The 27,140-nt window shown below is 41.5% G+C and overlaps 1 protein-coding gene across 3 annotated transcripts in view; it reads left to right on the top strand.

The window, feature by feature from the left end:
* The window catches only part of LOC132816295 (septin-11), a 121,773-nt gene that overhangs the window by 70,869 nt on the left and 23,764 nt on the right, over nt 1-27,140 (top strand). For 2 of the 3 annotated variants that reach the window (XM_060825764.1, XM_060825763.1), the window contains exons 2-6: nt 625-745; nt 7,686-7,881; nt 9,141-9,327; nt 26,044-26,205; nt 26,738-26,834. In XM_060825764.1, the coding sequence (XP_060681747.1) occupies nt 625-745; nt 7,686-7,881; nt 9,141-9,327; nt 26,044-26,205; nt 26,738-26,834 (763 nt within the window). The remainder of the gene's footprint in view (nt 1-624; nt 746-7,685; nt 7,882-9,140; nt 9,328-26,043; nt 26,206-26,737; nt 26,835-27,140) is intronic. The other variant, XM_060825765.1, reaches the window with a different exon arrangement.

Genomic DNA, 27,140 nt, shown 5'->3' with positions numbered 1-27,140 from the left:
CCACATCAGGTAAAGTTAACACACTGAAGGAAAAACCAAGACTATACTGGAACTTTTAAGACGACTTATTTTTGATGTTAAGGTGGTAAATGGGTTTGAGGTATCAGTTGACCATGATGTAATTGATTGGCACAATAAACATTAGCAGCTGAATGGCCATTTCCATCGCCACATGTTGAGAGATTTGCAAGATATTTTTCACAGAACATTATAAAGTGATATTCAGTTCAGTTTGCCAAGTGAATTAGAAGATTTTATTTCCATGTAATGTGCTGTAGCTTGTTGGAAAGATTAGAGATTTATGTATATATTGAAGCAAAATTGTAATACCCATTATATTTTTATTTAGTTTTGAATCGAGTAACGTACATTGGTACCATTGCTCCCCAAGACTCCTTGATATATTTGCTGGGTGCCTACGTCGATCTGCATATTAATAGATTTTGTCTCAAGATCTCACTGACTGTGAAAGGCTTGTTAGGTATTCCCTCCAGCTCTCCCATAAATGAATCATAAGCGATGGTTCCCTTAATTTGCAAAGCAGCCCTAAGGGCTCATGTAAGCTGAAAATAAACATGAGCTGTTTAATTAAAACTACATTTTTATTCCTCCTTACTTTTGCAGTCACATAATGAAGATTTACGAAACTTGAATCTTGCCGGTCATGTTGGATTTGACAGTCTTCCAGATCAGTTAGTCAACAAGTCAACAACACAAGGATTTTGCTTTAACATTCTTTGTGTCGGTGAGTAAAATATGAAATCACTAAAGAAGGAGCTTTAACCTAGGGATTCTCATGTCGACTAAATATCACGAGAGAAACACGCAGTTGTTAGTTAAGGAATAAAAGTCGGTCATGAAATTAGGAGAGCCTTTTTTTTTCTGATCGTGAATAAATTGTCTTTTTGAGTTTTTTTTATGGCTACTTAAACTGGCAGATGCAACTGTAGTTTAACTCGTTTCCAAAAGATAGAAGATGGACAGTAGAGCACATTTTTGGTACTATATTGAAGTGTCAGCCTTGCTGGGAAAGCGGTGAATGTGGAACCCTTCAATGTGGAACGCAGGATTGTCATTGCAAGTAATCTTATAACAGAGTATGCACTTAGTGATGTGCACTTGAATAATGATGGATGAGTTTGAACTATGAAGTTAATCAAAGGGGGTCAGTGCGAGTAAGAACTTAATAGACCTTCATCTGTGTTTCTATTGAGGAGCAGCACTCTTGATTTGTGTACAGGAATTCACAGGCTGCTTAGTGATTTTATGACTACACTATGACTCTCATTACCTTCTGGGAACTCAGAATCAGGTCTAACATTCACAGTATTTGCTACTGACTGGTTTGATTTATTTACGTTCTCCCTTCCTAAAATGCCTGTATGGAAATCGCATTTTGAAAGTTAACTCTGTGTTTCTAAGTTTACTCAGTGAATTGTTTTGGATTAAATGCAAAATCTTAAAAATTTATTCATGCAATGTGGGCACTGGATGGACAAGCATTTATTGCTCATCCCTAGGGCCCTTGAGAAAGTGGTGGTGATCTGATTTACTGAACTGCCAGATTTCTGCATCATTTACCAAAAATCCAGATAGGCCAAAAAAAGTCCTAAAAATAGTTCACACACTAAGTCCTGGGATGCAGCTGTGTTCTAACGTGGCCGGTTTGGCTAATGTTACTTGCATGCATAAGCGTTTCTACCTGAGGAGGTTATAAATACTGCCTGTTTCATTGTGGAATTTATTTTATTTGGAGGGGGTTGATGGAGTAGACTTTGGAATGGATTGAACTACTCAAATAGTTTAATACCTGCCCCCTGCACTCATTTTCACTTTTCAACCCCATCAAAGATTTGACTGCATGCTACTGCATTGGAACATTTCTAGGGTGACATTTTAGAGTCTTTGAAACCTAACCTCAAACCTAAGCAATTAGATATATTGAAGTGCAAGTTTTGGGTCAGTGAAGTGCCCAGATTCTTGATCACAAATACACCTAGGAGAAAGTGAAGACTGGTATCAGAGTCGAAAAGTGTGGTGCAGGAAAAGCACAGCCAGTCAGGCAGCATCCGAGGAACAGGAGAGTTGACATTTTGACCATGGCCTCTTCATCCTGATGACGAGCTCGTGCTCAAAATGTCGACTCTCCTGCTCCTCAGATGCAGCCTGACTGGCTGTGCTTTGCCAGCACCACACTTTTTGACTCTCAAATAAACCAGTCCACTGTTAAACTTAATGGATGCTGCACTGGAAATCAAGCCCTGCTATTCCCAGAGTCTTAGAAGGTAAAGATTTTATAAATGTACAGAGAACTTCCCTAGCTATACAGAACCAATTATAAGAATAAGTTTCAATCATAATAAATAGATTATTGAGTTAATTAAAGAAGCCTGGTGGATATTTGTACAAAAGAGAAGTTGTCTGTTTTGATAATTGATTCAACAAATTTATAGTTGAAAATGTGTTGCTGGTTAAAGCACAGCAGGTTAGGCAGCATCCAAGGAACAGGAAGTTCGACGTTTCGGGCCAGAGCCCTTCATCAGGAAACAAATTTATATACTGTGTGAAACTGGAGTAGTGGTGCTTGATTACCAGAGCACTCCTCCTATCACAGTCATAACAAGACAGTATATTGAAGGAAGCTTCTTTTTGGCAAGGGGTCTTGAACCAGAGCACGCCAGTATAAAACAAGTTAAGGTTATTTTTCTTGAGGTTCTTACACAACTTAATACAACTGCAAGACACCAACTTCTGTGAACAGCCAAACTTTATTAAGCAAGTACAAGCTTTTGGAGGAACCCTTAACACAGTTTGCAGGGCCGTGTCAAGAGAAGTCTATGAACATGGGAACAGTTCTACTTTGTAGAGGATTTTACATCACCATCAGTAATGCCTACAAGACCACTCCCTGCCACTCCCCCATAGTCACATGCATTCAAGACACAATGTAGCGATTTGGTTATTTCCAGAAACAATGAGATTAGATCATTCCTTAACTGCAGGAGATAGCTATGTAAATTGTTTCTGAATTCCAGGAGTTGGCGACTTAAGTTTTTTTACATTCTGCCTGCAAGACAGAAAAACACCTCCTCCCACCCTGCCTTCTGTTCAAATGTTATCCCTTATTCCCAATTCCTCCGCCCCACTGCATCTGCTCCCAGGAGGACCAGTTCCACCACAGAACACACCAGATGGCCGCCTCCTTTAAAGACTGCAACTTCTCATCCTACGTGGTTGTTGATACCTTCTCATCCACTTCCCGTACCTCTGTCCTCGAACCCCATCCCTCTAACTGCAACAAGGACAGAACCTCTCTGACCCTTACCTTCCACCCCACCAACCTCCATGTACGTCGCATCATCCTCGCCATTTCTGCCACCTACAAATGGACTCCTCCACCAGGGATATATTCCCCTCCCCGCCCTTGTTCACTTTCCGTAAAGACCGTTCCCTCTGCGATTGCCTCGTCAGGTCCATGCACCCCGCCGACAACCCACCCTTCCCTTGCCACTGCAGGAATTGCGAAATCTGCACCCACACATCCCTCCTCACCACTGACCAAGGCCCCAAAGGAGCCTTCCACATCCATCATAGTTTCACCTGCACTTCAACACATGTCATTTGTTGTATCCATTGCTCCCAATGCAACGTCCTCTACACCGGGGAGAGAAAACACCTACTCGCAGAGTGCTTCAGAGAACATCTCTGGGACACCCGCACCACCAACCCCACCGCCCTGTGATGGAAGACTTCAACTCTCCCTCCCACTCAGCCAAGGACATAGTTCCTGGGCCACCTCCATTGCCACTCCCTAACCACCCGATGCCTGGAGGAAGAAAGCCTCATCTTCTGCCTAAGGACCCTCCAACCCCATGGCATCAATGTGGATTTCTCCAGTTTCCTCATTTTCCCCCCCCCACCCCCAACCTTATCCAAGCTCCAACCTTCCAGCTCAGCACTGTCCTCATGACCTGTCCTACTTGTCCATCTTCCTTCCAATCTATTTGCTCCTATCACCATTACCCACACTTCCATCCACCAAGCTATTCCACCCCCCCCCCCCCCCAAGGCTCCCAGCCTCATTCCTTATGAGGGGCCTTTGTCAGAAACGTCAATTTTCCTGCTCCTCGGATGCTGCCAGATCTGCTGTGTTTTTCCAGCACCACACTCTTGACTCTAATCTCCAGCATCTGCTGTCCTCACTTTTACTTAGAGAAACATACCACCCTCCTCGGAACATCTAATTTCTTACAGGTTATCAGAGCAAATGAACTCTTTAACACCTCAATGCAATGAATGTTTAAGTACTGCAGTAACCCTGAGGAATGGGCAAAGGAGGGGAACCAGCTGAGTTACTGTTTCACAGAGCTGGTATAAATGTGGTGGTTTAATAGCCTTCTCCTATGCTCTAAACTTTCAATGATTCTGTATCCACATCGTTACACTGGAACTTTTAGCCTGGCTATCTGTCTTTGGGTATTGACAGATATTTGGGTTTTGATGGTACCATGTGAAAGAAGGTATATTGCTGTGTTATAATCTTTCAGTGCCCTATCCAACATTGTAGTGGGAGCAATGTTGCCACAAAGGCTTGCAGTAGTTTACACAGGCAGCTCACCGTCACTTCAGGGCACCCAGAGTTGGATAAGAACTGTAGCCATGGCTGCACGGGCCATGTTCTGAGATCATTTCAAAACCACAAGAAACAGGAACAGGGCCTTTTGGCCCCTTGAGCCTGTTCCACTATTCAATAGGATCATGGCTGATCCTACATTCCTCACATCCACTTCTCTCCATTTTTCCCTTAACCGTTGATTCCCTTGCTGATCAAGAATCTGTCTCTGTCAGCCTTAAATGTACACAAGGACTATACCCCTCTGTGGCAAGAAGTTTCAAAGAAGTTTAACCCAGAAGAAATTCTTCTTCAGTTTCAAAAAATGACAAAATAATCTGTTAAATATAATGATTAGGATGTCAGGAAAAAGAAAGGGATGAATGGACATGGAATGGTTAAGGTAAAAACTCATTTTCTAGAGTGCAGTTGTATTAGGAATGACCTACTTTACACAGCTTAGTGTAGAGCCACTCCCGATGAAGCAGCAATCTGCTTCGTCATGGCCCTCATGTTGCTTAGTGTCAACTGGAGTGAGTTCCCAATTTAACTCTATTGGATAAATGACCTGTCTCTTAGAAAATTTAATTTTCATTTTCTTTGTTGTTTTCCCTACCTCTCCCCCCCCCCTTCCCCCCTCCAAACTCCTGTTTTATATATTATAGCTGGATAGATTTCCATTTGCTGCAGAGATTGCCAGCTCCAGTTCCACTGACAATTCCATATGCATTCTTGCCTTCTATTTCTCTTATGTTGCAGTGAGATTTCTGAAAAATAAATAAGACAACTATTATTGTTCATTTTGGAATGTTCAGTTCCAATGGAAATGATCTGATGGTGAAGTACTTGAATCAGTTATATTCATTTTGGAAAAACTTTTGTCTCCATTGCAAAAATACTTCAATCAAAAATTCATTTTTCTGTCTTTTTTTTAGCACTGAAAATTCCTTGGAACACTGGATCACTTGATTGACAAATTGATTATAGAAGTTTATATTGCAAAGTTGAGTGCTGTTTGGTGTATGTGAGAGATCTATGGAAACCACCTTGTTAAAATTGCTGAAGTCTTGTATCACAATTTGATCATAAGCTCAGCGAACTTTATATGAACACAATGGTTACTTTGTCAGTTGTGCTGATGCAGCACATTTGTGAGGTTACTTCAGATGTTGCTTTTGTAAGGTTAAAACGGCCTCTGTGTTTAGGGCAAAGAGCCTCTTTAATTCTTTTACTGTAGTGTCTGGGCACATTGTTTATGTGCACAGGTCCTTTACATGTTTCTAACACAGCTATCCATGTGTGATGATTTAGAGGTCAACTTGTGCAATGGCCTATGGGAAGTTTTGGATTACTGTGCAACAGCAGAACGTACAGGGAGCATTGCTTTGGCATCTTGTATTTTGTTTGATGATATTTTCCTCAGAGTGAGGTGTAAATGAATTCCCAGCATGAATTGTAGATCACTAGAAGTGTGGTGGGAATAAAGAGGTAGATACTTGGTGGCTCCAATCAATTTTATTCATATAAGTGAAACTCTCAACACCTAAGAAAACAGTAAAAATATTTGTGGCTTCGTGCATCAGTATTTGATCACTCTGGGTTTCACTGTGTTGTACAGAATTACTTTATTTTCATTTTTTGAAAAGTTGACAATTTCATAAAACTGACCAAGTGGAGACTGTGAAAAATAAGGTTGAGTAAATGGGAAGGAAACAGCAATTCTTACAGAAGAAATTCCTACTTTTTCTAATGGTAAAACGTTAGGAAAATTATGTTTCATTTTACTGCAAGATCACAAGGTCAATGAAAATGAGGAAGGCCATTCAACCTATCCTAATTACTCCCTGTTGAAAGATGAAACGGACAAACTTCCTCATCCACACACCTTTCTGTTTTTAAAGAAAAAATGACATTCGTGTTTACAAATCAAAGAGAGGTCTTTTGGATAATCATTACTATGTCAACTGTTTTACAGAGAAGTCAGAAGTAATGTCACTGGTCTCCCGCAACCCCCCACCCCCACCCCAACTCTCACGCTTCCTTTATTTATCCACTTTCCCTTAGAGTAACAATACATTGTTTCAATGAGACACGGGCAGAACATTGCATATTTCAACCATCCTTTGTAAAGAATATTTTCCTAATCTGTCATTGTTCACTGTAGTTTCACCCAGTTACCTTCTCACTACTTCCCAAACAGTGCAAATGCTCCTTCCATGTGGCTCAATGAAGAACATAGGAGGGCCTGTCCGGAGCAATATCAGGTATACCTAACAATGAGATGAACCTGGAAGGGTAACAACGTAGGACTATCTTTGTGCCAAACGGCGGAAGCAGCAAATGATTGAGCTACGTGACCCCACAACCAACAAATCAGATCTAAGCTCTGTAGTCCTGCAACATCCAATCAAGAATGGCAATGCACAATTAAGCAACTCGCTGGAAGAGGAACTCCCAAAATATACATATTCATCTGCTAGATTTCTTGTACCATGTTACTCTGATGTCTTGTGGACATGATATTTTTGTGAATTAATTTCAGTAGTAGGGCTTATCTCATTTGACTTCTCTGTATGGCCAAACTGAACAAAACCTTTTCAGGAACTTCTTTAATACTGTCAGATCATCTGTGAATGATGATCTTCCTCTTATTGTTCTTTATCCTCAGCAGTTGCCAATTGTCAATTAATGTCATAAAACATTATTTCAGTTGCTGGATTAATAGTCTAGTGATAATATCACTAGGCTACCGCCTCTTCCAATCGAGTTTATTCAGGACTGAAATCAGTACATTTTTGGATGCAGAGGCAATTGAAAATGTGACAGAGACATAGTGTTTGAATCTGGCATTAGTTTTAGGTATTTCTGTTTTGACTGTTACAAGACCATTGAAAATTTCTGATTTAAGGAAACATCTGTTATGAATTATAGGCAGACTAGATCAATTGCTTAGAGCTTTTGTGTATAATTTTTTTTCAAATGGCTAAATTTAACTCTCCTCACCATTTCACCAATAATGAATTAAATGAGTTTTTAAGCATATTTTAAAATATCATTTTTAAAATATCTTTAGGTGAAACTGGTATCGGTAAATCAACATTAATGGACACTTTGTTCAACACTAAATTTGAAAATGCACCAGCCTCTCACACTGAACCCGGTGTTCGGTTGAAATCAAGCAGCTATGAACTACAAGAAAGTAATGTACGGCTAAAGCTGACCATTGTCGATACAGTAGGATTTGGAGACCAGATAAACAAAGAAGACAGGTCAGTTTTTAAATGATTGTTGTTGAAAATATTGCATTACAGTTCTGCACCCAACATCACTGATAACATCACTAACCGAGATGTTATTCTTCAAGTTGGAATTGACATAATGAGTGCAAAAATCAGTTTGATCCTGGAGACCAATAATTTCCAATCCTGTGCTTACCAAATGTTTACATAGCGGGCTTTTCCTTAAATGCCATTAAATGGTAATCTGGAGTGAGGCTAGCAATGGGGGTGTGTGTGGGCAGGGTGGCTGGGGGAAAGGTAGGTGGATGTAGGTAGGGGGTGATTGGAGGTTTTGATCTGGGATGAGGTGGTTCTGGGGAGATTTGGAAATTGACAAAGTCAGTGTTGATGCCGTGTGGCTGAAGGGTCCCAAGGTGGAAGAGGAGGTGTTTTTCCTCTAATCGGCAGATGGCTTTGATTTGGCAGTGAAGGAGGCCCAAGATTTGCATATCCTTGGGGGAGCTGAAGTGGTTGGCAACAGAATGATGAGGTTGGTTGGTGCGTGCAGACTGGATATGTTCACTGAGCTGCTCTGCGAGTTGGCACTCAGTCTCCCTGATGTAGAAGAAACCACATTGAGAGCACCAGATGCAGTAAATGAGGTGGACTGATTTGAAATGATCCATTGGGCCCTTGGATGGAGGTGATGGGGGGAGGTGTGGGTGCAGGTTTTGCACCCCATGTGCTGGCAGGGGAAGGTGACTGGTGCAGATGGTGGGTTAGTGGGGAACATGGTGCTAACGAGGGAGTCGTGGAGGGAATGGTCTCTGCGGAATGCATTTGGGGTGGGGTGGGGTGGGAAGAATATTTTTGATGGTGGGGTCTGTCTGGGAGATGGAGAAAATGGCAGAGGATAATGCACTGCACCTGGAGATTCATGGGGTGGAATATGAGGACCAGCGAGGCTCTAAGCTTGTTGTGGGTGGTGGCGGCATGGTGGTTAGCACTGCTACCTTACAGGCCAAAGGAACCCAGGTTTAATTCTAGCTTCTTGTGACTGTATGTGGAATTTGCATTTTCTCCCCAAACCCACAATCCAAATACGTGGATTAGCCATACTAAATTGCCCATAATGTGCAGGCTAGGTGGACTAGCCATGGGAAATCAGGGTTACAGGAATACAGTAGTGGGGTGGATCTGGGTGGGATGCTCTTAGAGTATGGACTTGATGGGCTGAATGGCCTGTTTCTATACTGTAGTGATTCTTTGAATCTATACCTTAAATAACATTCCAGTTGTTTGCATTTCAGCTACAAACCTATCGTTGAATACATTGACGCACAGTTTGAAGCCTACCTCCAGGAAGAATTGAAAATCAGGCGTTCCTTCTACAATTATCCTGACTCAAGAATCCACGCCTGTCTCTACTTCATTGCGCCCACAGGACACTCCCTAAAATCTCTTGACCTTGTTACTATGAAAAAATTGGATAGTAAGGTAATTGACTGTCAAATCTCTAAAGAAAATATTAGTCAACTTTTGAAAGCATGAGGGATTATTTACAATTTATAGTCTGAGTACAACGGGATCTTGATCAAATGGGCCAGTCGGCGAGGAGTGGCAGATGGAGTTTCATTTAGATAAATATGAGGTGCTGCATTTTGGAAAGGCAAATCAGGGCACTTATACATTTATTGGTAAGTTTCTGAGGAAGATTACAGAACAGAGAAACCTTGGAGTGCAGCTTCATAGTTCCTTGAAAGTGGAGTCGTGGATAGATAGAATAATGAAAAAGGCATTTGGTATACTTTCCTTTATTGGTCAGAGCATCGAGTTTGGGAGTTGGGAGGTCATGTTGCAGCTGTACAGGATGCTGGTTAGGCCACTTTTTGAATATTGTGTGCAATTCTGGTCACCCTCCTATTGGAAGGATATTGTGAAACTTGAAATGGTTCAGAAAAGATTTACAAGGACGTTGCCAAGGTTGGAGGGTTTGAGCTATAGGAAGAGGCTGAATTGGCTGGGGCTGTTTTCCCTGAAGCGGTGGAGGCTGAGGATTGACATTATAGAAGTTTATAAAATCTTGAAGGGCATGGATAGGGTAAATAGACAAGGTCTTTTCCTTGGGGAGGGGGAGTGCAGAACTAGAGGGCATAGGTTTAGGGTGAGAGGGGAAAGATTTAAAAGGGACCTAAGGGGCAACCTTTTCACCCAGAGAGTGGTGCGTGTATGGAATGAGCTGCTAGTGGAAGTAGTGGTGGCTGGTTCATTTAAAAGGCATTTGGATGAGTATATGAATAGAAAAGGTTAAAGGGGATATGGGCCAAATGCTGGCAAATGGGACTACATTAGTTTAAGATATCTCGTTGGCATGGATGAGTTGGACTGAAGGGTCTATTTCCATGCTGTATATTTCAATGAATCTATAAATCAGTCTTAAATTGACCTTTTTTGCCTTATATTCTGGTGTGTTTCTGTTGCTTTTTAAAGGTTGAGAAAGGGCATTTGACATACTTGTTTTAAATGCTTGACTCTTTAAGGAGTCCCATTATGTTCTTGTCATTTACTTCATTTTAATTTATACAATTGGTTTAATATTTGAGCAACAACAACTAAATGTAAAAGTATACAATTAGTCCATTTGCTCCAGGTATTTATCATATGAATATTGATCACAAGGCATGTAAAATCTATCCAGTGTGCTTCTAATTACAACATACTGTGACTTGAGCTAACTTTGGCCTAACATGAACAAAAGAGACAATTAGGTGTTAAATATTATCAGTATTTATAACAGCACACTTAATGAAACTCTCAACCATGCCCATGTTACCTAGACTTGAATATTTCTAGCTAACTTCTCATATTCTACTCTCCACAAGCTCGAGCTCATTCTTAACTCTTCTGCCTGTATCCAAACTCAGACTAATCCTGTTGTAGTATCAGAACTGTACTCGCTGATCTACATTGCATTCTGTTCCAGCAATGTCTCAGTTTTAGTATTCTAACCCTTGTTTTGCAAATCTTTCTATAACCTCCCACAGCTGTCCAGAATATCATTTCATCTTTTCTGGTCTCTACTGCATCCCCAGTTGGCTCACGATTGGTTACCATTCATTTAGCTGCCGTGGCCCTGAGTTGTGGAACCCCCTCCCAAAATTTTTCTTCTGATTTCTTCCTTCAAGAAACCACTTCAACTTTCCTTTTTTGACCATTTGACCAAATACCATGTAATGCGCCTTTTGTCTCAGTTTATTTTGGATAATATAGGAACAGAAGTAAGCCATTCAGTTCCTGTGTCTGTTCTGACAGTCTTGATCATGTATGATCATCTACCTGTATGCCATATACCTGCTCTATCATAAAAACACCGCGTTATAGTCCAACATGTTTATTTGAAACTGCAAGCTTTCAAAGCCCCCACCCCTTCCTCAGGCAGCTACTGAGAGAGAATACGTTAGACACAGAATTTATAAGTAAAAGACTTATGTGAATATATTGAACAAACCTAGATGGCTATTAAGTCTTTAATCAGTTAGAATGGAGGTGCAGGTTTTGATTTATAAATCTGTAAGTCCCAGAATTTGTTTCAGGTCGTTGCCCCAAGATAACTTCAGGTTTTATCAGAATAAAGGTGACAGCTCAGGTCAGACAATGCATTTTAGGTGTGAGGCCATGTTTCAAGTCTGTTTGTATCTCAACCTGGAGTCAGATTAGTTTTATTTCCAAAGTAGGAATTTATAAAAAGCCACATTTGTGCTTTTTGAACAAAATAGAATGTATCTGCAAATACATAGCTGCAAATGCAAATTCCCCCCATAGATTTATATATGTGTGTGCATGTGCGCGTATGTGAGGGAGAGAGAATGCATGTGTGAGAGTCAGAGCACGTGTGAAGGAGAGGGAGAGTGCGAGTGTGAGGGAGAGAGGGGGAGAGTGTGCGTGCACTCTTGAGGGAGCGAGGTAGTGTGTGTGGGGGCTTGCAGTAGAATGAAGTACTGAGGTGTCCGTCCTTGATGGAAATGCGTGTGTCCAAATACAAGACTAATTCTAAAGAGTGGTCCATGTATGTCTGATGGTGGGATGAAACTTGTTGTTATTTCAATGATTCCTTCCCTGAGTCCAAAGGAAAAAATATCATCAATGTATTTGATGTACAGCGTTGGTCGGAGATTCTGTGGAACAGAATTTGTGCATGAAAATGTTGACATGTTGGGGTGTAAATTTGATCCCCATGGCTTTTTTGTGTGGGTAGATAGAGTATCGGTTGTCCAAGGTGAAGACATTACGGACACACACAAGCGCACACACTCTCGCTCTCTCGCTGTCTCAAGAGCGCATACACATACACTCCCACACACACACACTCCCTCTCTGTCCCTCCAATATGCCAACACTCGAGTTGAAACAAGGTTTCTTTGCTGCACAGGACTCCTGATCAATGCTTTACACCAGATACACTGACCACACTTTGTTCCTTTGGACTCGTGGGCGGCACGGTGGCACAGTGGTTAGCACTGTTGCCTCACAGTGCCTGAGACCCGGGTTCAATTCCCGACTCAGGCGACTGACTGTGTGGAGTTTGCACGTTCTCCCCGTGTCAGCGTGGGTTTCCTCCGGGTGCTCCGGTTTCCTCCTACAGTCCAAAGATGTGCGGGTCAGGTGAATTGGCCATGCTAAATTGCCCATAGTGTTAGGTAAGGGGTAAATGTAGGGGTATGGGTGGATTTCGCTTCGGCGGGTCGGTGTGGACTTGTTGGGCCGAAGGGCCTGTTTCCACACTGTAAATCTAATCTAATCATGGCGAGGAATCGCTGAAACAACTGCATAGTGATATCAGTAAGTTTCATCCTCCCATCAGATCTTCATGGACAACTGTTTAGAATCAATGTCCTTCTTGGACACACGCATCTCCATCAAAGACGGAACAGCCCAGTATCGCACGATCGCAAGCCCACGGATAACCTCATGAAGCTGCACTTCGAGCTTCCACCCTAATCATATTAAAACAGCCATCCCCTACAGACAAGTTCTATACATGCACAGGATCTGCTCAGATGAGGAGGAATGCAATGAACACCTGAAGGTGCTGAAGGACGCCCTCAAGGATAGGATACGATGCTCAACTCATCAATCACCAGTTCCGATCTGCCACATCGAAAACTGTAATGACCTCCTCAGAAGGCAGACCGGGATACGACCAATAGAATATCCTTCACCATCCTGTACTTCATGGGAGTGGAGGGACTGTGCCATGTTCTTCGCATCTTGCAACACATTATCGATGCTAACGAGCACCTCACCAAGATCTTCCCTATGTCTCCACTTCTCGCCTTCAAATATTTGCCAAACCTTAAATAGACCATTGTTCACAGCAAACTGCCAGCCTTCAGGACAACATTGACCACAACTCCATACAATCCTGCCATAGCAACCACTGCAAGACATGTCAAAACATACACATGGATGCTAGCATTACACATGGGGACACCACCTACCGCATGCATGGCAGGTACTATGTGACTCTGCCAACATTTGTCTATCACACATGCTGCAGGCAGGAATGCACGGAGGCATGGTTCATTGGTGAAACCAACAACAGATGAATGGAGACCGTGCAACAATCACCAGATAGCGATGTTCCCTCCCAGGGGTTGATCTCCTTAACAGTCAAGGACATTTAGCCTCGGATGTTTGGGTAAACGTCCTCCACGGTGGACTTCGGGACACACAACGAGACAGAATTGCCGAACAGAGGCTGATAGCGCACTCACTCACTCACCCACTTACTCACTGGCACATACTCCCCCTCACAAAGGCTGATAGCGCACTCACTCACACTACGTGCACAAACGGATACTCACACACATATACTCCTTCACACTCACATGTGTGCACACACTCACCCACACACACTCTGTTATGCATTTGCTCACACACACTCCCTCTGTCACACTCTCTCTCTCTCTCTCTCTCTCTCTCTCTCTTGCGCAAATGCGCGCACACAAATCTGTGGGGTTGGATTTACATTTGCGATTTGTACTTGCAGATACATTCTATTTTGTTCAAAAAGCGCACAATCTGTAGACAGTAGTCAATGTGGCATTCAATAAATTCCTACTTTGAAAATAAACCTAGTCTGACTCCAGGATGAGATACAAACAGATTTGAAACATGGTTTCACACCTAAAATGCATTGTCTGACCTAAGCTATCACCTTTATTCTGATAAAACCTGAAGTTATCTTCGGGCAGTGATTTGAAAGAAAGTCTGGGATTTGCTTATTAGTAAATCAAAACCTGCATCTCCATTCTTACTGGTAAGGACTTAATAGCCATCTAGGTTTGTACAATGCATTCACATTATTTGTATTACTCTTTGATCTTTTACTTATAAATTCTGTGTCCGATGTTTTCTCTCTCAGTAGCTGCCTGAGGAAGGCTCCGAAAGCTTGCAGTTTTAAATAAACCTGTTGGACTATATCCCAGTGTCGTGTGATTTTAGACTCCAGTCCAACACCGGCACCTCAACATCGTATAAGATCAAAATCAAAGGAACAGAATTAGGTCATTCAGCCCATCAAGCTATTCTACCATTTAATCATGACTGATATGTTTCAAACCCTGTTTTCCTGCCTCCTCCCCATAATTCTTGATGCATTTACTAATCAGGAACCTATCTATCTTTGTCTTAAATACATTCAAGGACTTTGCTTCCACACCCTTGTATGACAGTGAGTTCCACAGGTTACCACCCTCTGGCTGAATAAATTCCTCCTTGTCTCAGTTCTAAAGTGTCAGTTCCTTCACTCTGAGGCCGTGTCCTCTGGTCCTAATCTCTCCTACTAGTTGAAACATTTTCTCCATTTCCACTCTATTCAGGTCTCTCAGTATTCTTTATGTTTCAATCAGCTCCTTCCTTATCCTTCTAAACTCCATCAAATATCTATCCAGAGTCTTCAATTACTCCACATATGACAAGCCCTTCATCCCCAGAATCGTTATTGTAAACCTCCTCTGGACCCTTTCCAACACCAGTACATCTTTCCTTAGATACCAGGCCCAAACGTGTTCACAATGTTCCATAACTTCCACTTCATCCATTTCCAACACTTCCCTTCTTTTCCCTGACCTCTCTGTCTCCAATTTGGGAAATAAACTATCCTCTGCCATCCACTACCAAGCCACTGACTCCTATAGCTACCTTCATTACAGCTCATCACACCCCACGTCCTGTAAGGACTCCATCCCAGTTCCTTCCCTTATATCACATCTGTTTGAATCATGCTACCTTCCAAAACAGTGCTGTTGACATGGCTTGCTTATACCATGACTGTGGTTTTCCACCCACTGTGGTTGACAGGTTGGATGCGTTTGAAGATCCTATCACCCGTGCTTCCGGTCTTGGCCCTTCTCATCACTCACAACAACATAATCGGGTTCCCTTTGTCCTCGCTTTTCATCCCACCAGCCTTGGCATTCAAAGGATCGTTCTCTGCCATTTCAGGCAAATCCAGCAGAACACCACCACCAAACACATCTTCCCCCTCACTCTGCCTGACTGCATTTTGCAGGGATCATTCCCTCCAGGACATCAAGGATCATTCCACAACCACCAACACCACCCCGCCTCATCATGGCACCTTCCCGCATAACTGCAGAAGGTGCAACACCTGCCCTTTCACCACCTCATTGCTCACTATACAAGTGCCTAATCAGTCCTTCCAGGTGAAGCAGCATTTCACCTGTACCATCTCCAATCTTGTGCATTGTATTCGCTGCAACCAATGTGGCCTACTCTGCATTGGAGAAACCAAATGCAGACTGGGTGACCGCTTTGTGGAGAAGCTTCAGTCTGTGCACAAGCAAGACCCCAACCTTCCCATAGCTGGTCATTTTAACACATCATTTTGCTCGCATGCCCACATGTCTGTCCTCTGCATGCTGCTGTGTTCCAGTGAATCACATCTCATCTTCAGACTAAGCATTTTATAGCTGCCTGGACTTAATTTAAAAGTGTTGAATTCAATATTGGGTACTATTTCTTTCCTTTCTTTTAGCTTATCATGTCCTTTCCTCTGCCATCCCACTTTCAGGTCTAGTAGGTGATACACCATTGTTCTGCCATTCTCACGTTCTGACCACTTAATGTAAGCTACTTTTCTCCACCATCACCCTACACCCACTAACCCCACCACCAGTCCCCACAAACTATAGCATAAATCTGTCCCTCCATACTTCACTTCAGCTGTGATGGAGAGTCATCCAGACTCAAAACATTAGCTTGCTCTCTTTCCATGGATGCGGTCTGATCTGCTGTGATATCCAGCATTTGTTGTTTTCAGCACAGTGTTCCAAATATAGTCTGTCCAGACCCTTATTCAGCCTCAGCAATACATTTTTACTCATGTATTTTAGCTCTCTTGAAATGAATGCTAACAGTGTATTTGCCTTCCTAACTGCCATCTGAACTTGCATATTAGTCTTTAGGGAATCCTGAACTAGGAACTAAGTTTCAGGTTTCTGAAGCCTTTTCCTATTTAGAAAATAGTCTACATCTCTGTACTTCCTACCAAAGTGCATAACTTCACACTTACCCCACATTGCATCCTATCTGCCACTTCTTTGCCCCTTGTTTATCATGTCCAAGTCCTTCTGCAGCCCCCCCATTTCCTCAATGCTATTTGTCCGTCCACCTACCTTTGTGTCATCTGTAAACTTAGCAACAATGCCTTCAGTTCCTTCGTCCAGATGGTTAATGTATAATGTGAATAGTTAAGGTCCCAACACTGATTCCTGTAGAACTCCACTAGTCACCTGCCATTCCTGAAAAAGTGTCATTTAGTCTTAGTCTCCACTTGCTCCCAATCAGCAAATCCTCTTTCTTACCAGTACCTTGCCGTTGCAACTATGGACTCTTATTTAGCAGCCTCCTGTGCGCCACCTTGACACAGTCCCTCTGTAAATCCAAATAGATCACGTCCACTGGCTATACTTTGTCTAATTTGCTCATTACCACCTCAAAGCATTCTAACAGCTCTGTCAGGCTTGACCTCCCTGGATGAAACCGTACTGATTTAGCTTTATTTTTCAATGCATGTCCAAGTATTCAGCAATCGCATTCTTATTAATGGACTCAGTTTCCTTTTTCTGCCTGCTCCCTTCTTAAACAGTGCTGCTATATGACCCATTTTCTAGTCCTCTGGAGTCCCTGACTCCAGTGTTTCCTGAAAGATCAGCACCAATGCCTCTACAATCTCTTCAACTAAAGCTTTCTGAACTCTGGGGTGCAGTCCATATGGACTGACTTTTTTTTTTATAGTCTTCATACCTTTTGGCTTTCCCAGCACTTTCTCCTTAAAGATGGCCACTACACTTATCTCTGCTTCCTGACTCTCTTGAAGTTCCAGTATGTTGTTGGTGTCTTCAACTGTGAAAACTGATGCAAAGTACCAATTCAGTTCATCCACCATTTCTTTGTTCCCTATTACTATTTCAGCAGCCTCATTTTCCAGCAGTCCAATGTCAGCTCTTACCTCGCTTACCTTTTAGATATCTAAAAAAGACACTTGTAGTTTTTGATATTACCATCTAACTGGATCCACCTACCTTATTGTTTTTTTAGTTTCCTGTACAAGTTTTTAAAGGTTTCTCAATCCTCTTGCCTTCCACAAATCATCTTCATGTTGTAAGTTTTTTCTTTTGCATTTATGCTGTCCGTGTCTTACCTTGCTTGCCATGATTGCCTTATCCTCCCCTTGCTATGTTGCTGCTTTTCGGGATGAATTTCTGCCAAACTTCTTGAATTGCCCGCAGAAACTTCTGCCATTGCTGCTCATTACTAGGCTCTTCTTCCAATCAATTCTGGCCAACTCCTCTCTCATGTCTTTTTAGTTACCTTTACTCCAGTTGTAATACAACTGATTCAATCTTCTCCCTCTCAAACTACAGGGTAAATTCTATCATACTTTGGTCACTGGTCCCTCCTTCACCTTAAGCTCCCTAATCAAGTCTGCCTTATTTCACATCACCAGATCCAGAATTGCATGTTTCTTAGTGGGCTGTACTACAAGCTGCTCCAACAAAAATCTCATAGACATTCCATTAAATCTTTATCTTGAGATCCTTTGATTACCAACCTGAATTTTTCTGCATATTGAAGTCCCCCATGGCAATTGTAATCGGGCATTTCTTACATGCCTTTTCTATCTCCTGATTTATTTTCTTCGGCATGTCCTGAGGCCTATAAATGTTCCTGATGAAGGATTCTTGCCCGAAACATCAATTCTCCTGCTCCTCGGATGCTGCCTGATCTGCTGTGGTTTTCCAGCACCATTCTGATCTTGGCCTGTAATTCAGGTCCTTTTTTCCTTTGTGGTTCCTCAACTCTATCTGTACAAATTGTACATTGTCCGACTCTCACTTCTTGCTATCGATTTTAATTTAGTTTCTTACTAGGAAGACAATTCTGTCCTCTTTGCTCATCTACCTGTCCTTTTTGATATTGGAAATTTAGTTCCCAGCTCTGATCCCTTTACAGCCACATCTCTGGACACACACAACAGTGTACCTGTCAATTTCAGTCTGCGCTACAAGCTTATTTACCTTATTTCGTATACTGCATGCAATCAAGTACAGCATCCTCAGTCCTGCATTGATTGCCTTCTCATAATTGTTTTTTCTTATCTTCTGTGCCTGAAGTTAGATTCCTGTATCTAACTGTTCTTGCTCTCTGTCCTATTACATATTTCTCATATCTGCGAATGTTATTAATATCTAGAAATCAGCATCTTTCTTGAAAAATTCCTTGATTGAGCTTAATTAAAAGGGCAGTATAAATTTGCAAATTGTTTTGTTTTTCTCTGCTTTCACTGCATTTGTGTTCCAGACATGATTGAATGACTCTTTGTAGAAATCATTGGGGCAGATATTAGTTTTCAACTCCAATAACAACAGATGTAAACACAATAAGTTTCATAAGTTCTTGTATGATAGCTGTTGCAGAAATGTTTTGTTTCATAATTTCAAATTATATATAATTAGTAGATTTGCCATTTTCATAGAAAACTCAGCCTCTATTTCATTTGACTGTCAGTAACTCCTTGTTGAAGATTGTCAAATGTGAATAGTAACAACTTATTTTCTAACTTTTTTTTCAAGGAAAAGTCACTTCAGATGTAAATGTTGAGTCAGCTGATTAGAAAGTTCTATTGTATTTCCGAAGATTCATATTTCCTATCTCACTCCTTTCTCCCTCCATTCCCTCTTCAGTTTGAAAAACACTATCCAACTAGTTTATTACTGAGCAAAGAAATGCTAAGTTGATAGTCAAGGGTCATGTGGTAGTTACCCCTGATGGTAGTCTCCTGTCCCTGCTGCTGATTAGGCCCTGTGTGTATCACCTGAAAAATATCAGCAATTAGAATCTTTTAAACATAATTCATACGGAGGAGAAAATCAGCCCATTATCGCCGTTTTATAAATCTTTGCTAATCCATACCAATTTCTTTATGGCCTGCAACCCACTTTACCTTGTTGCAGCTTGTATTCTCTGATCTTTCAATTCTAAATTGCTGGGTATTTCACCATTTCACGATTTCCCACATGCTTCCAAAGGTATAGCAGCTAGAGTTGGCAGAGGCTGAACTCGTGTTTCATAAAGAGTTGTAGAGTCATAGAGAAGTACAGCAGAGAAACAAACCCTTCGGTCCAACTCATCCATGCGGATCAGATATCCCAACCTAATCTAGTCCCATTTGCCAGCACTTGGCCCATACCCCTCTAAACCCTTTCTATTCATTTACCCATCCAGATGTCTTTTAAATGTTGCAATTGTACCAGCCTCCACCACTTCCTCTGGCAGCTCATTCCATACAAGCACCACCCTCTGTATGAAAAAGTTGCCCCTTAGGTCGCTTTTATATCTTTCCCCTCTCAACCTAAACCTATGCCCTCTAGTTCTGGACTCCCCCACCCCAGGCTTTGTCTACGTATCCTACTCATGCCCCTCATGATTTTATAAACCTCTGTGTGAGGTCATCCCTCAGCCTTTGGCATTCCAGGCAAAACAGCCCCAGCCTATTCAGTCTCTCCCTATAGCTCAAATCTTCCAATCCTGCCGAAATCTTGTAAATCTTTTCTGAACACTTTCAAGTTTCACAACATCGTTTCGGTAGAAAGGAATCCAGAATTGCACGCAATATTCTAAAAGTGGCCTAACCAACATCCTGTACATCCGCAAAATGATCTCCCAATCCTAAACTCACTGCTTTGACCAATAAAGGAAAGCATATTAAATGCCACCTTCACTATTCTAACTACCTGCGACTCTGCTTTCAAGAAGCTATGAACCTGCACTCCAAGGTCTCTTTGTTCAGCAGCACTCCCTAGGACCTTACCATTAAGTGTATAGCACTCCCTAGGACCTTACCATTAAGTGTATAAGTCCTGCTCAGGTTTGCTTTCCCAAAATGCAGCACCTTTCATTTATCTAAATTAAACTCCATTTGCCACTCCTCATCCATTGGCCCATCTGATCAAGATCCTGTTGTATTCTGAAGTAACCTTCTTCGCTGTCCACCACACCTCCAATTTTGGTGTCATCTGCAAACTTACTAACTATACCTCCTATGTTCATATCCAGTCATCATATTTCAACTTGTTTTTGTACTTGCTCCTATTTATAAAGTTCAGGATCTATTTTAACCACTTTTTTCAGCCACTACGCTGCCACCTCCAATGATTTGTGCAATTATTGTAACCCCAGGTTACAATCCTCTTCTCTAGAATTCTCTTTAGTATTGCATTCATTATTTTTTTTAATGGCCTCATCATTCTTCCTAATAATGTTCCACTTCGCTTTCTCTGCATTAAATTCCCTCAGTCTGGATCAGTTCATCCATTTTGCCAGTCCTTCTATGTTTGTTCGGATTTTGTCATGGTTTACCATGTTTCCAAGTTTTTGTGTCATCTGCACATTTTGAAACTGTGCTGCACAGCCAAACCTAGATCATTATTACGTATCAAGAGAAACAGGGCTCCAGTACTGACATCTAGGAAACACCACTGTAAATCTACATCCATTATGAGAAACAAAGGTTCAGAATTACTTGTTCTGTCATTCGGTCTACTTTGTATCAATGTTTTTTGTTACATTTCATGGACTTCAACTTAGCTGACTGAAATAACTGCACAGGGGACAGTATCCCATTACCAAGTCACCCTTTATTTACATGTGAAAAGTACACTGGCTATGGCCAGCCAGCTCGGAGTCAGTGCTCTGAACTGAGGAGATTCTAAATTCCTCTGTTAATATTGGTTAGCTAGGGCTTTCCTGATTGGCCCAGGCTATCAACCTCAATCAAAACTTTGCAGTCAACGAGGTTCCAATCCCTACATCTCTCCCCTCCTAATTCTGGGAATATAGGTCTGATCTTTCTCTTGTAGCTTTTCCTGGGTTTTTTTTGCTCAATAGGCAGTTTCTCAAATTTGGACTCTGTCCACAAGCATAGTGTACTGGACTGTAGCCCATCTCTAGCGTCTGGAGCACCTCGGGAGAGTTTCCTCCTCCTCTTCTTTCAGTGATCATGGTATCAAGATAGAATCCATTTCGGACTCAGAGGTTTGCTCGATACTAGACAGTGGGGGAGAACCTATGGTTTCTGAGGGGCCTTCTAGATGTTCTGAGGGGCTAGGTATGTTTTTCTCTTGCCCTGTTTGCGAGTTAACAGCTTTCAGGTGATCCATGTGTTTGTTCAGGACTCTATCGCCTGCCCGAATTTTGTAAGTGACAGGACCTGACTTGGCATCAACCTCATCTCTTAGCCACAGAAGGCCGATTCCATTTCTGGCACCAAACTTCATTCCCCTGAATTAAATCGCAATGGCCCTTCTGTTTCCCCATTGCCACTTAGTTTTCCGAGGACAGGATCTTTTTGTCAGTCAGATATTGTCAGTGGTGACTAGAAAGGTATCCAGGAGGTTTAAAACCATAAAAGACTTTTCCAGTGGAGGCATCACTAGCGGAGTATCTGCCAGTGGGAGGCAGCTCAAGGCATCCAGATTAGCCACTTGGCTTCCTGGATGGTGTTCTAATTTGTATGCACTGAGAATAAGGGTTCAACACTTAATTCTACTGGAAGCTATGGGCTTCTTTGTCTTTCTCCAGTAGCCCTAACAGGGCTTTGTGATCTGTTACTATGACAAATTCCCATCCATAAAGGTATTGGTGGAACTTACTCACGCGAAAGAAGGCCACCAAAGCTTCCTTCTCAATCTGGGCATATTTGCATTCAGCATCAGCCAAAGTCTGGGAAGCGTCCGCTTTTGGGCGTTCCTCTCTGTTGGGCCACTAGTGAGCCAACACTGCCCTGATGTGTATGGGGAGGCATCGCTTATCATCTCTGCTTCTTGCTTTGGATCATAGTGGACCAACATGTTGGATAATAGCTGCATTTTCACTTCCCCAAAGGCTACTTCTTGACCATATGACCATTTCCAAGGCTGACCCTTTTCAATTGCAGGTGTAAGGGTCCCAAATGGAGGCCAGGTAACGTATGAATTTCCTGTAATAATTCATTAGTACAAGGGAAGACCTGAGCTCCAGTACAGATGTGGGAGCTGGGGCCCCTTTGATTGCCCTCACTTTATCCTTCAACAAGTGTAACACAAGTAGGTCATTTGGGGTGCCTGGAGCATACATCCTTCTCAGGCGCGTACCCACATGGAGGAATTGTTTAAGTACTTGTTCAAGTGCTTTTTATCGGTCTTCCCTGTTATTACTGTATCATCCAGATAAATTTCAACCTGGGGTGGCTCTTGTAAAATGTCCTCCATGGACGCAGGCTGATGGTACCCCAAATGGTAGTCGTGTATATTGGTATAACCACTTACGCATATTAATTGTAGCTTACTTCTGGGACGACTCATCCAGTTGAATTGCATGTATACATAGCTCTTGTCCAGCTTCATAAAGGACAAGACACGCACACACCCACACACTCTATGTGAGGCATTGGGTGAGAAATGGTTTACCATTTGCTTAAAATCCCTATAAAGGAGAACTGAGCCTTCAGGCTTCATAATTGATACGACTGGTGTTGCCAATACTGCAAACTGCACTAGTTTGGTGATTCATTCACTCTCCAGCCTTCTGATTTGCACCTCTAGTTTTGCCTGCAAGGCAAATGGCACCAGGCGGGCCTTGCAAAATCATGGAATTGCTTCCTGGTCAGCATGTAAATTGGCTTTGGCCCCTTTGATAGTTCCAAGCCCTTCCTGAAAAAACTGACACCCGGAAGCGGCAAGGACAGACCACTATAAATACTGGAAGAAACATCAAAGAAGCGCTTCGCAGGAGGCTCCAGAGCACTGATGATCTCGCCTAGCCAGGGGACGAAACGTTTGCAACAAAACTTCCAGCTCGGCGAACAGAACCACAACAACGAGCACCCGAGCTACAAATCTTCGCACAAACCTTGAACTGTCACTGTATATCAGTGGTGCAAGGAGTGAATATTTAAAGTTTTAGATGGAGTGCCAATCAATCAATCGCTTTGACATGGATGTTGTTGAGCTACATGAGATTTGTTGAAGCTGCATTTATTCAGGCAAGTGGAGAGTACTCAATCACAGATTTGCGCCGTGTAGGTAGTGCACAGGCTTTGGCAGTCACGCGGTGCATCACAGCCTCTGACCTACTCTTTGTAGCCATATTATTTATATGGCTGATCCAGTTTCATTTCTGATCAAAGGTAAGCCCTCAGGATATTCATAGTGAGGAATTCAGCGATAATCAAGAGACAATGGTTGTATTCTTTTATGTTGAAAATGGTGATTGCTTGAATTTTGTGTGGGATGAATGTTACTTGCCATTTAGCCCAGTCCTGAAAGTTATCCAAGTCTTGCTGCATTTGGATATGGATTGTTTCAGTATCTGCTGAGTTGTGAATGGTACTGAACATTGTGCAGTCATGTATGAACATTCCCAACTCTCATCTTCTGCTGGAGGAAAGGTCATTGATGAAGCAGCTAAAGATGGTTGGGCCTAGGACATTATCCTGAGGAACCTGGGGCTCTTGTGGCACCATGGAAGTGTCCCTATTTCTGAGCTAAGAGGTACCACTTGCTGTAGAGGTGTGTAATAGATTTGAAATTCTACACCCTGAGGAACTCCTACTGAGACGATTGACCTCCATCATTCTATCTGCCAAGTATGACTCCAACCAGCAGAGAGTTTTGCCACTGATCTCCGTTGACTCCAGGTTTGTTAGAGCTTCTAGAAGTCACACTTAGTCAATCGTGTTTTGATGTCAAGGGTAGTTACCCTTCCTTCCCCTTTTTAAAGCACTTCCTGTTCCTTCTTTCCATTTCTGTTTCCTGAAGAAGCTGTTATTTGATTTGATCTGATGGAATTTGAAAATAAATTTTAAGATGCAATAAACTGCACATAATTTCCTGAGTAGAAAACCATGTATAAGTTAGCTTTCTGGTAAATCTGTGCTTACAAGATTATCATGAGATGAGCTATCATGCGATTTCCATGTATTAAATAGTGTGGTCTTGTAGATCTATAAATTCAAATAAGCTCATTTTAAAGAAATTACCTCAGTGTTGGAATAATTCATTTCCTGTTGCAAATCTCATACCATTTTTATTTCCTGTGGCATGCTCCCTCTTCATTCCTTATTTAGTTTGTTGAAAGGATGCAGACACTGTTTTTTCTGTTACAGCTACTTAATCTTATTTTTAAAAATTTTGCTACTTCATTTTATTGTTCAGTGCATTATTTTATTGGTCCAGAATGAAAGATTGTTTCCTAGATTCTTTGTTAAAAATGTGAAACAAACAGCAGGGCTCCCATCATCTTACCTTCAAATTCGCAACCTTTGCTGACTACACACAATGGTTGAAATATATATTCTCTTAATCTCTGCAAAACTAGAATTGGCTTTGAAGTCTTTTCCACTTTGTGATCTAAGTTAATTATGTTTCTATTCCCTTCACGCCAAGTCCTACAACATCAGTTTGAAGAGCTCTGATCTGCTGGCACTTTTACTAACAATTTCATTTCATAACCTCACTTTTTTTTCATCTGCTCTTGCTTGATACACATTCACAAGTAAATTATTTTATGTTTCCTCATTTGTTTCTAGTCAGTCATTCATTTTTTGAACTTTGCTTACCATTGATGTTTATCTCCAAAATTCATTGCATTTGCAGAATCCAATAAGTATCTCATATTTTTTCAATTTTCAGTACAAGTATTCAAATAGAATGATGTTTAGAAATGGAGGGAAAAGATAATTTCAGGAGTCAGTTATACTGGTTCCATGGAAAAAGAATTTTTCAACTTGCACAATGTTAACAATTCATTACTCTATCCTTGCATTCTAATATAAGCACATAAGAAGCAAAAGTAGACTAAATGGCCTCTTGAGAATCTACTCTCGCATTTATTAAGACCATGGTTGAAGTTTCAATCTACCTTCAACTTCTTGGCTTATCACATATCACATCATTAATTTCCTTGCTGTCCAACACCATTATTCATCGCTGAAATACCACAATCCTCAGAGATGAAGAATTCCACATGCTCACAATTCTATACATAGAATCATACAATCCCCACAATGTGGAAGCAGGCCATTTAACCATTGAGTCCAAACTGACTCCTCTGATGAACTACCAGTTTTACGTATCCCTGAGATCCTGCATTTAGATTAGATTAGATTAGATTACTTACAGTGTGGAAACAGGCCCTTCGGCCCAACAAGTCCACACCGACCCGCCGAAGCGCAACCCACCCATACCCCTACATTTACCCCTTACCTAACACTGCAGGCAATTTAGCATGGCCAATTCACCTGACCCGCATATCTTTACTATGGCTAATCTACTTAGCCTATACATTCCTGGACAGTGGACAATTTGGCATGGCCAAACTGTCTAACCTGCACACTTCTGGACTATGGGAGGAAATGGAGCACCCGGAGGAAACCCACACAGATGTGGGGAGAACACGCAAACTAATAACACATGCATGAGTATATGCGAGTGAGCTGTAAGTCATCTGTTGCTATTGCCACTGGTCAGTTTATTGTCATCAATGTCAATCAAAAGTGCATCTCCCTGAAATGCTGTTCTACCTTTTTAATACTGCAGAACTCCGGATGTGTTCTTGGACCAAACAAGGCATGTATTTTTATTTTTGCAGGTGAATATAATCCCCATAATCGCCAAGGCAGACACAATCTCCAAGAGCGAATTACATAAATTCAAGATAAAAATCATGAGTGAATTGGTCAGTAATGGTGTGCAGATTTACCAGTTCCCAACAGATGATGAAACTGTTGCTGAGATCAATTCGACAATGAATGTAAGTTGTAATTACTTGTGAGAGTGTGGAGGGAGGGGGTATATTTTCTTTTTTGATATTTCAATTGCTTTACAATTTTTTGCCATCTAATTTGTAATATTTTTAAACATACCATGAAATTGTATTAGAATAAATGTGTTCAGTTTCAGGGTTGTAATGCCATTTTGTCGTAGTAACTTCAGAAGTGGGAAGATGTTGTGGTTCTTTGAGACAGTATGCTTTGGGGCAAGCATTAACATTTTGAACTTCACTACCTACTCTTTAAACAGAAAACATTTTTTCTTTCAGTTGTCAAATATTCATGAGTATTGTATTTTAGAATTGATGTGTTTTACATTTCAAAGTTAGGCATTGTAGTAGGGTTTTGTTCTTTATATACTTGCAATGCCATTTGTTTGAATTGAAAAACATGCTCCATGTCAAAGAAAGAATTTCCATGTTAACAAACATTCCAGTGGAATGTAATGTTACGGTTTCACTCTGATGCTGACTAATGCGGGAAGAACTAACTTCTTTTTAAATTTCTCTCCAGGGTCATCTTCCATTTGCTGTTGTTGGCAGCACTGAAGAAATAAAGATTGGTAATAAAATGGCAAAAGCTCGGCAGTATCCCTGGGGAGTTGTCCAGGGTATGTTTGAAGAAGATGATCTTTCTTTTTAAATGCCCATCCTCTGTTTCATGTATTTAATGATTGAACGAACAATTGTGAGATTGTGTGATTACCCATTAATCAGGTGTAAACATAGGGTAGGGAAATGGGTCTGGGTGGGTTACTGTTCAGAGGGTTGGTGTGACTTGTTGGGCTGAAGATCCTGTTTCCACATTGTAGGTATTTTAAACCATTTGACAAGTTAAAAGTGTATTATGAAAATTCCCTCACTCTGTAATCATTGATTTGTGGAAATGTTAAGAAACTTGATTTTTTTATACTTCG

The sequence above is a fragment of the Hemiscyllium ocellatum genome, chromosome 1 (assembly GCF_020745735.1).
Source record: "Hemiscyllium ocellatum isolate sHemOce1 chromosome 1, sHemOce1.pat.X.cur, whole genome shotgun sequence".
Taxonomy (NCBI): domain Eukaryota; kingdom Metazoa; phylum Chordata; class Chondrichthyes; order Orectolobiformes; family Hemiscylliidae; genus Hemiscyllium; species Hemiscyllium ocellatum.
This window is presented reverse-complemented; position numbering and strand designations above follow the sequence as displayed.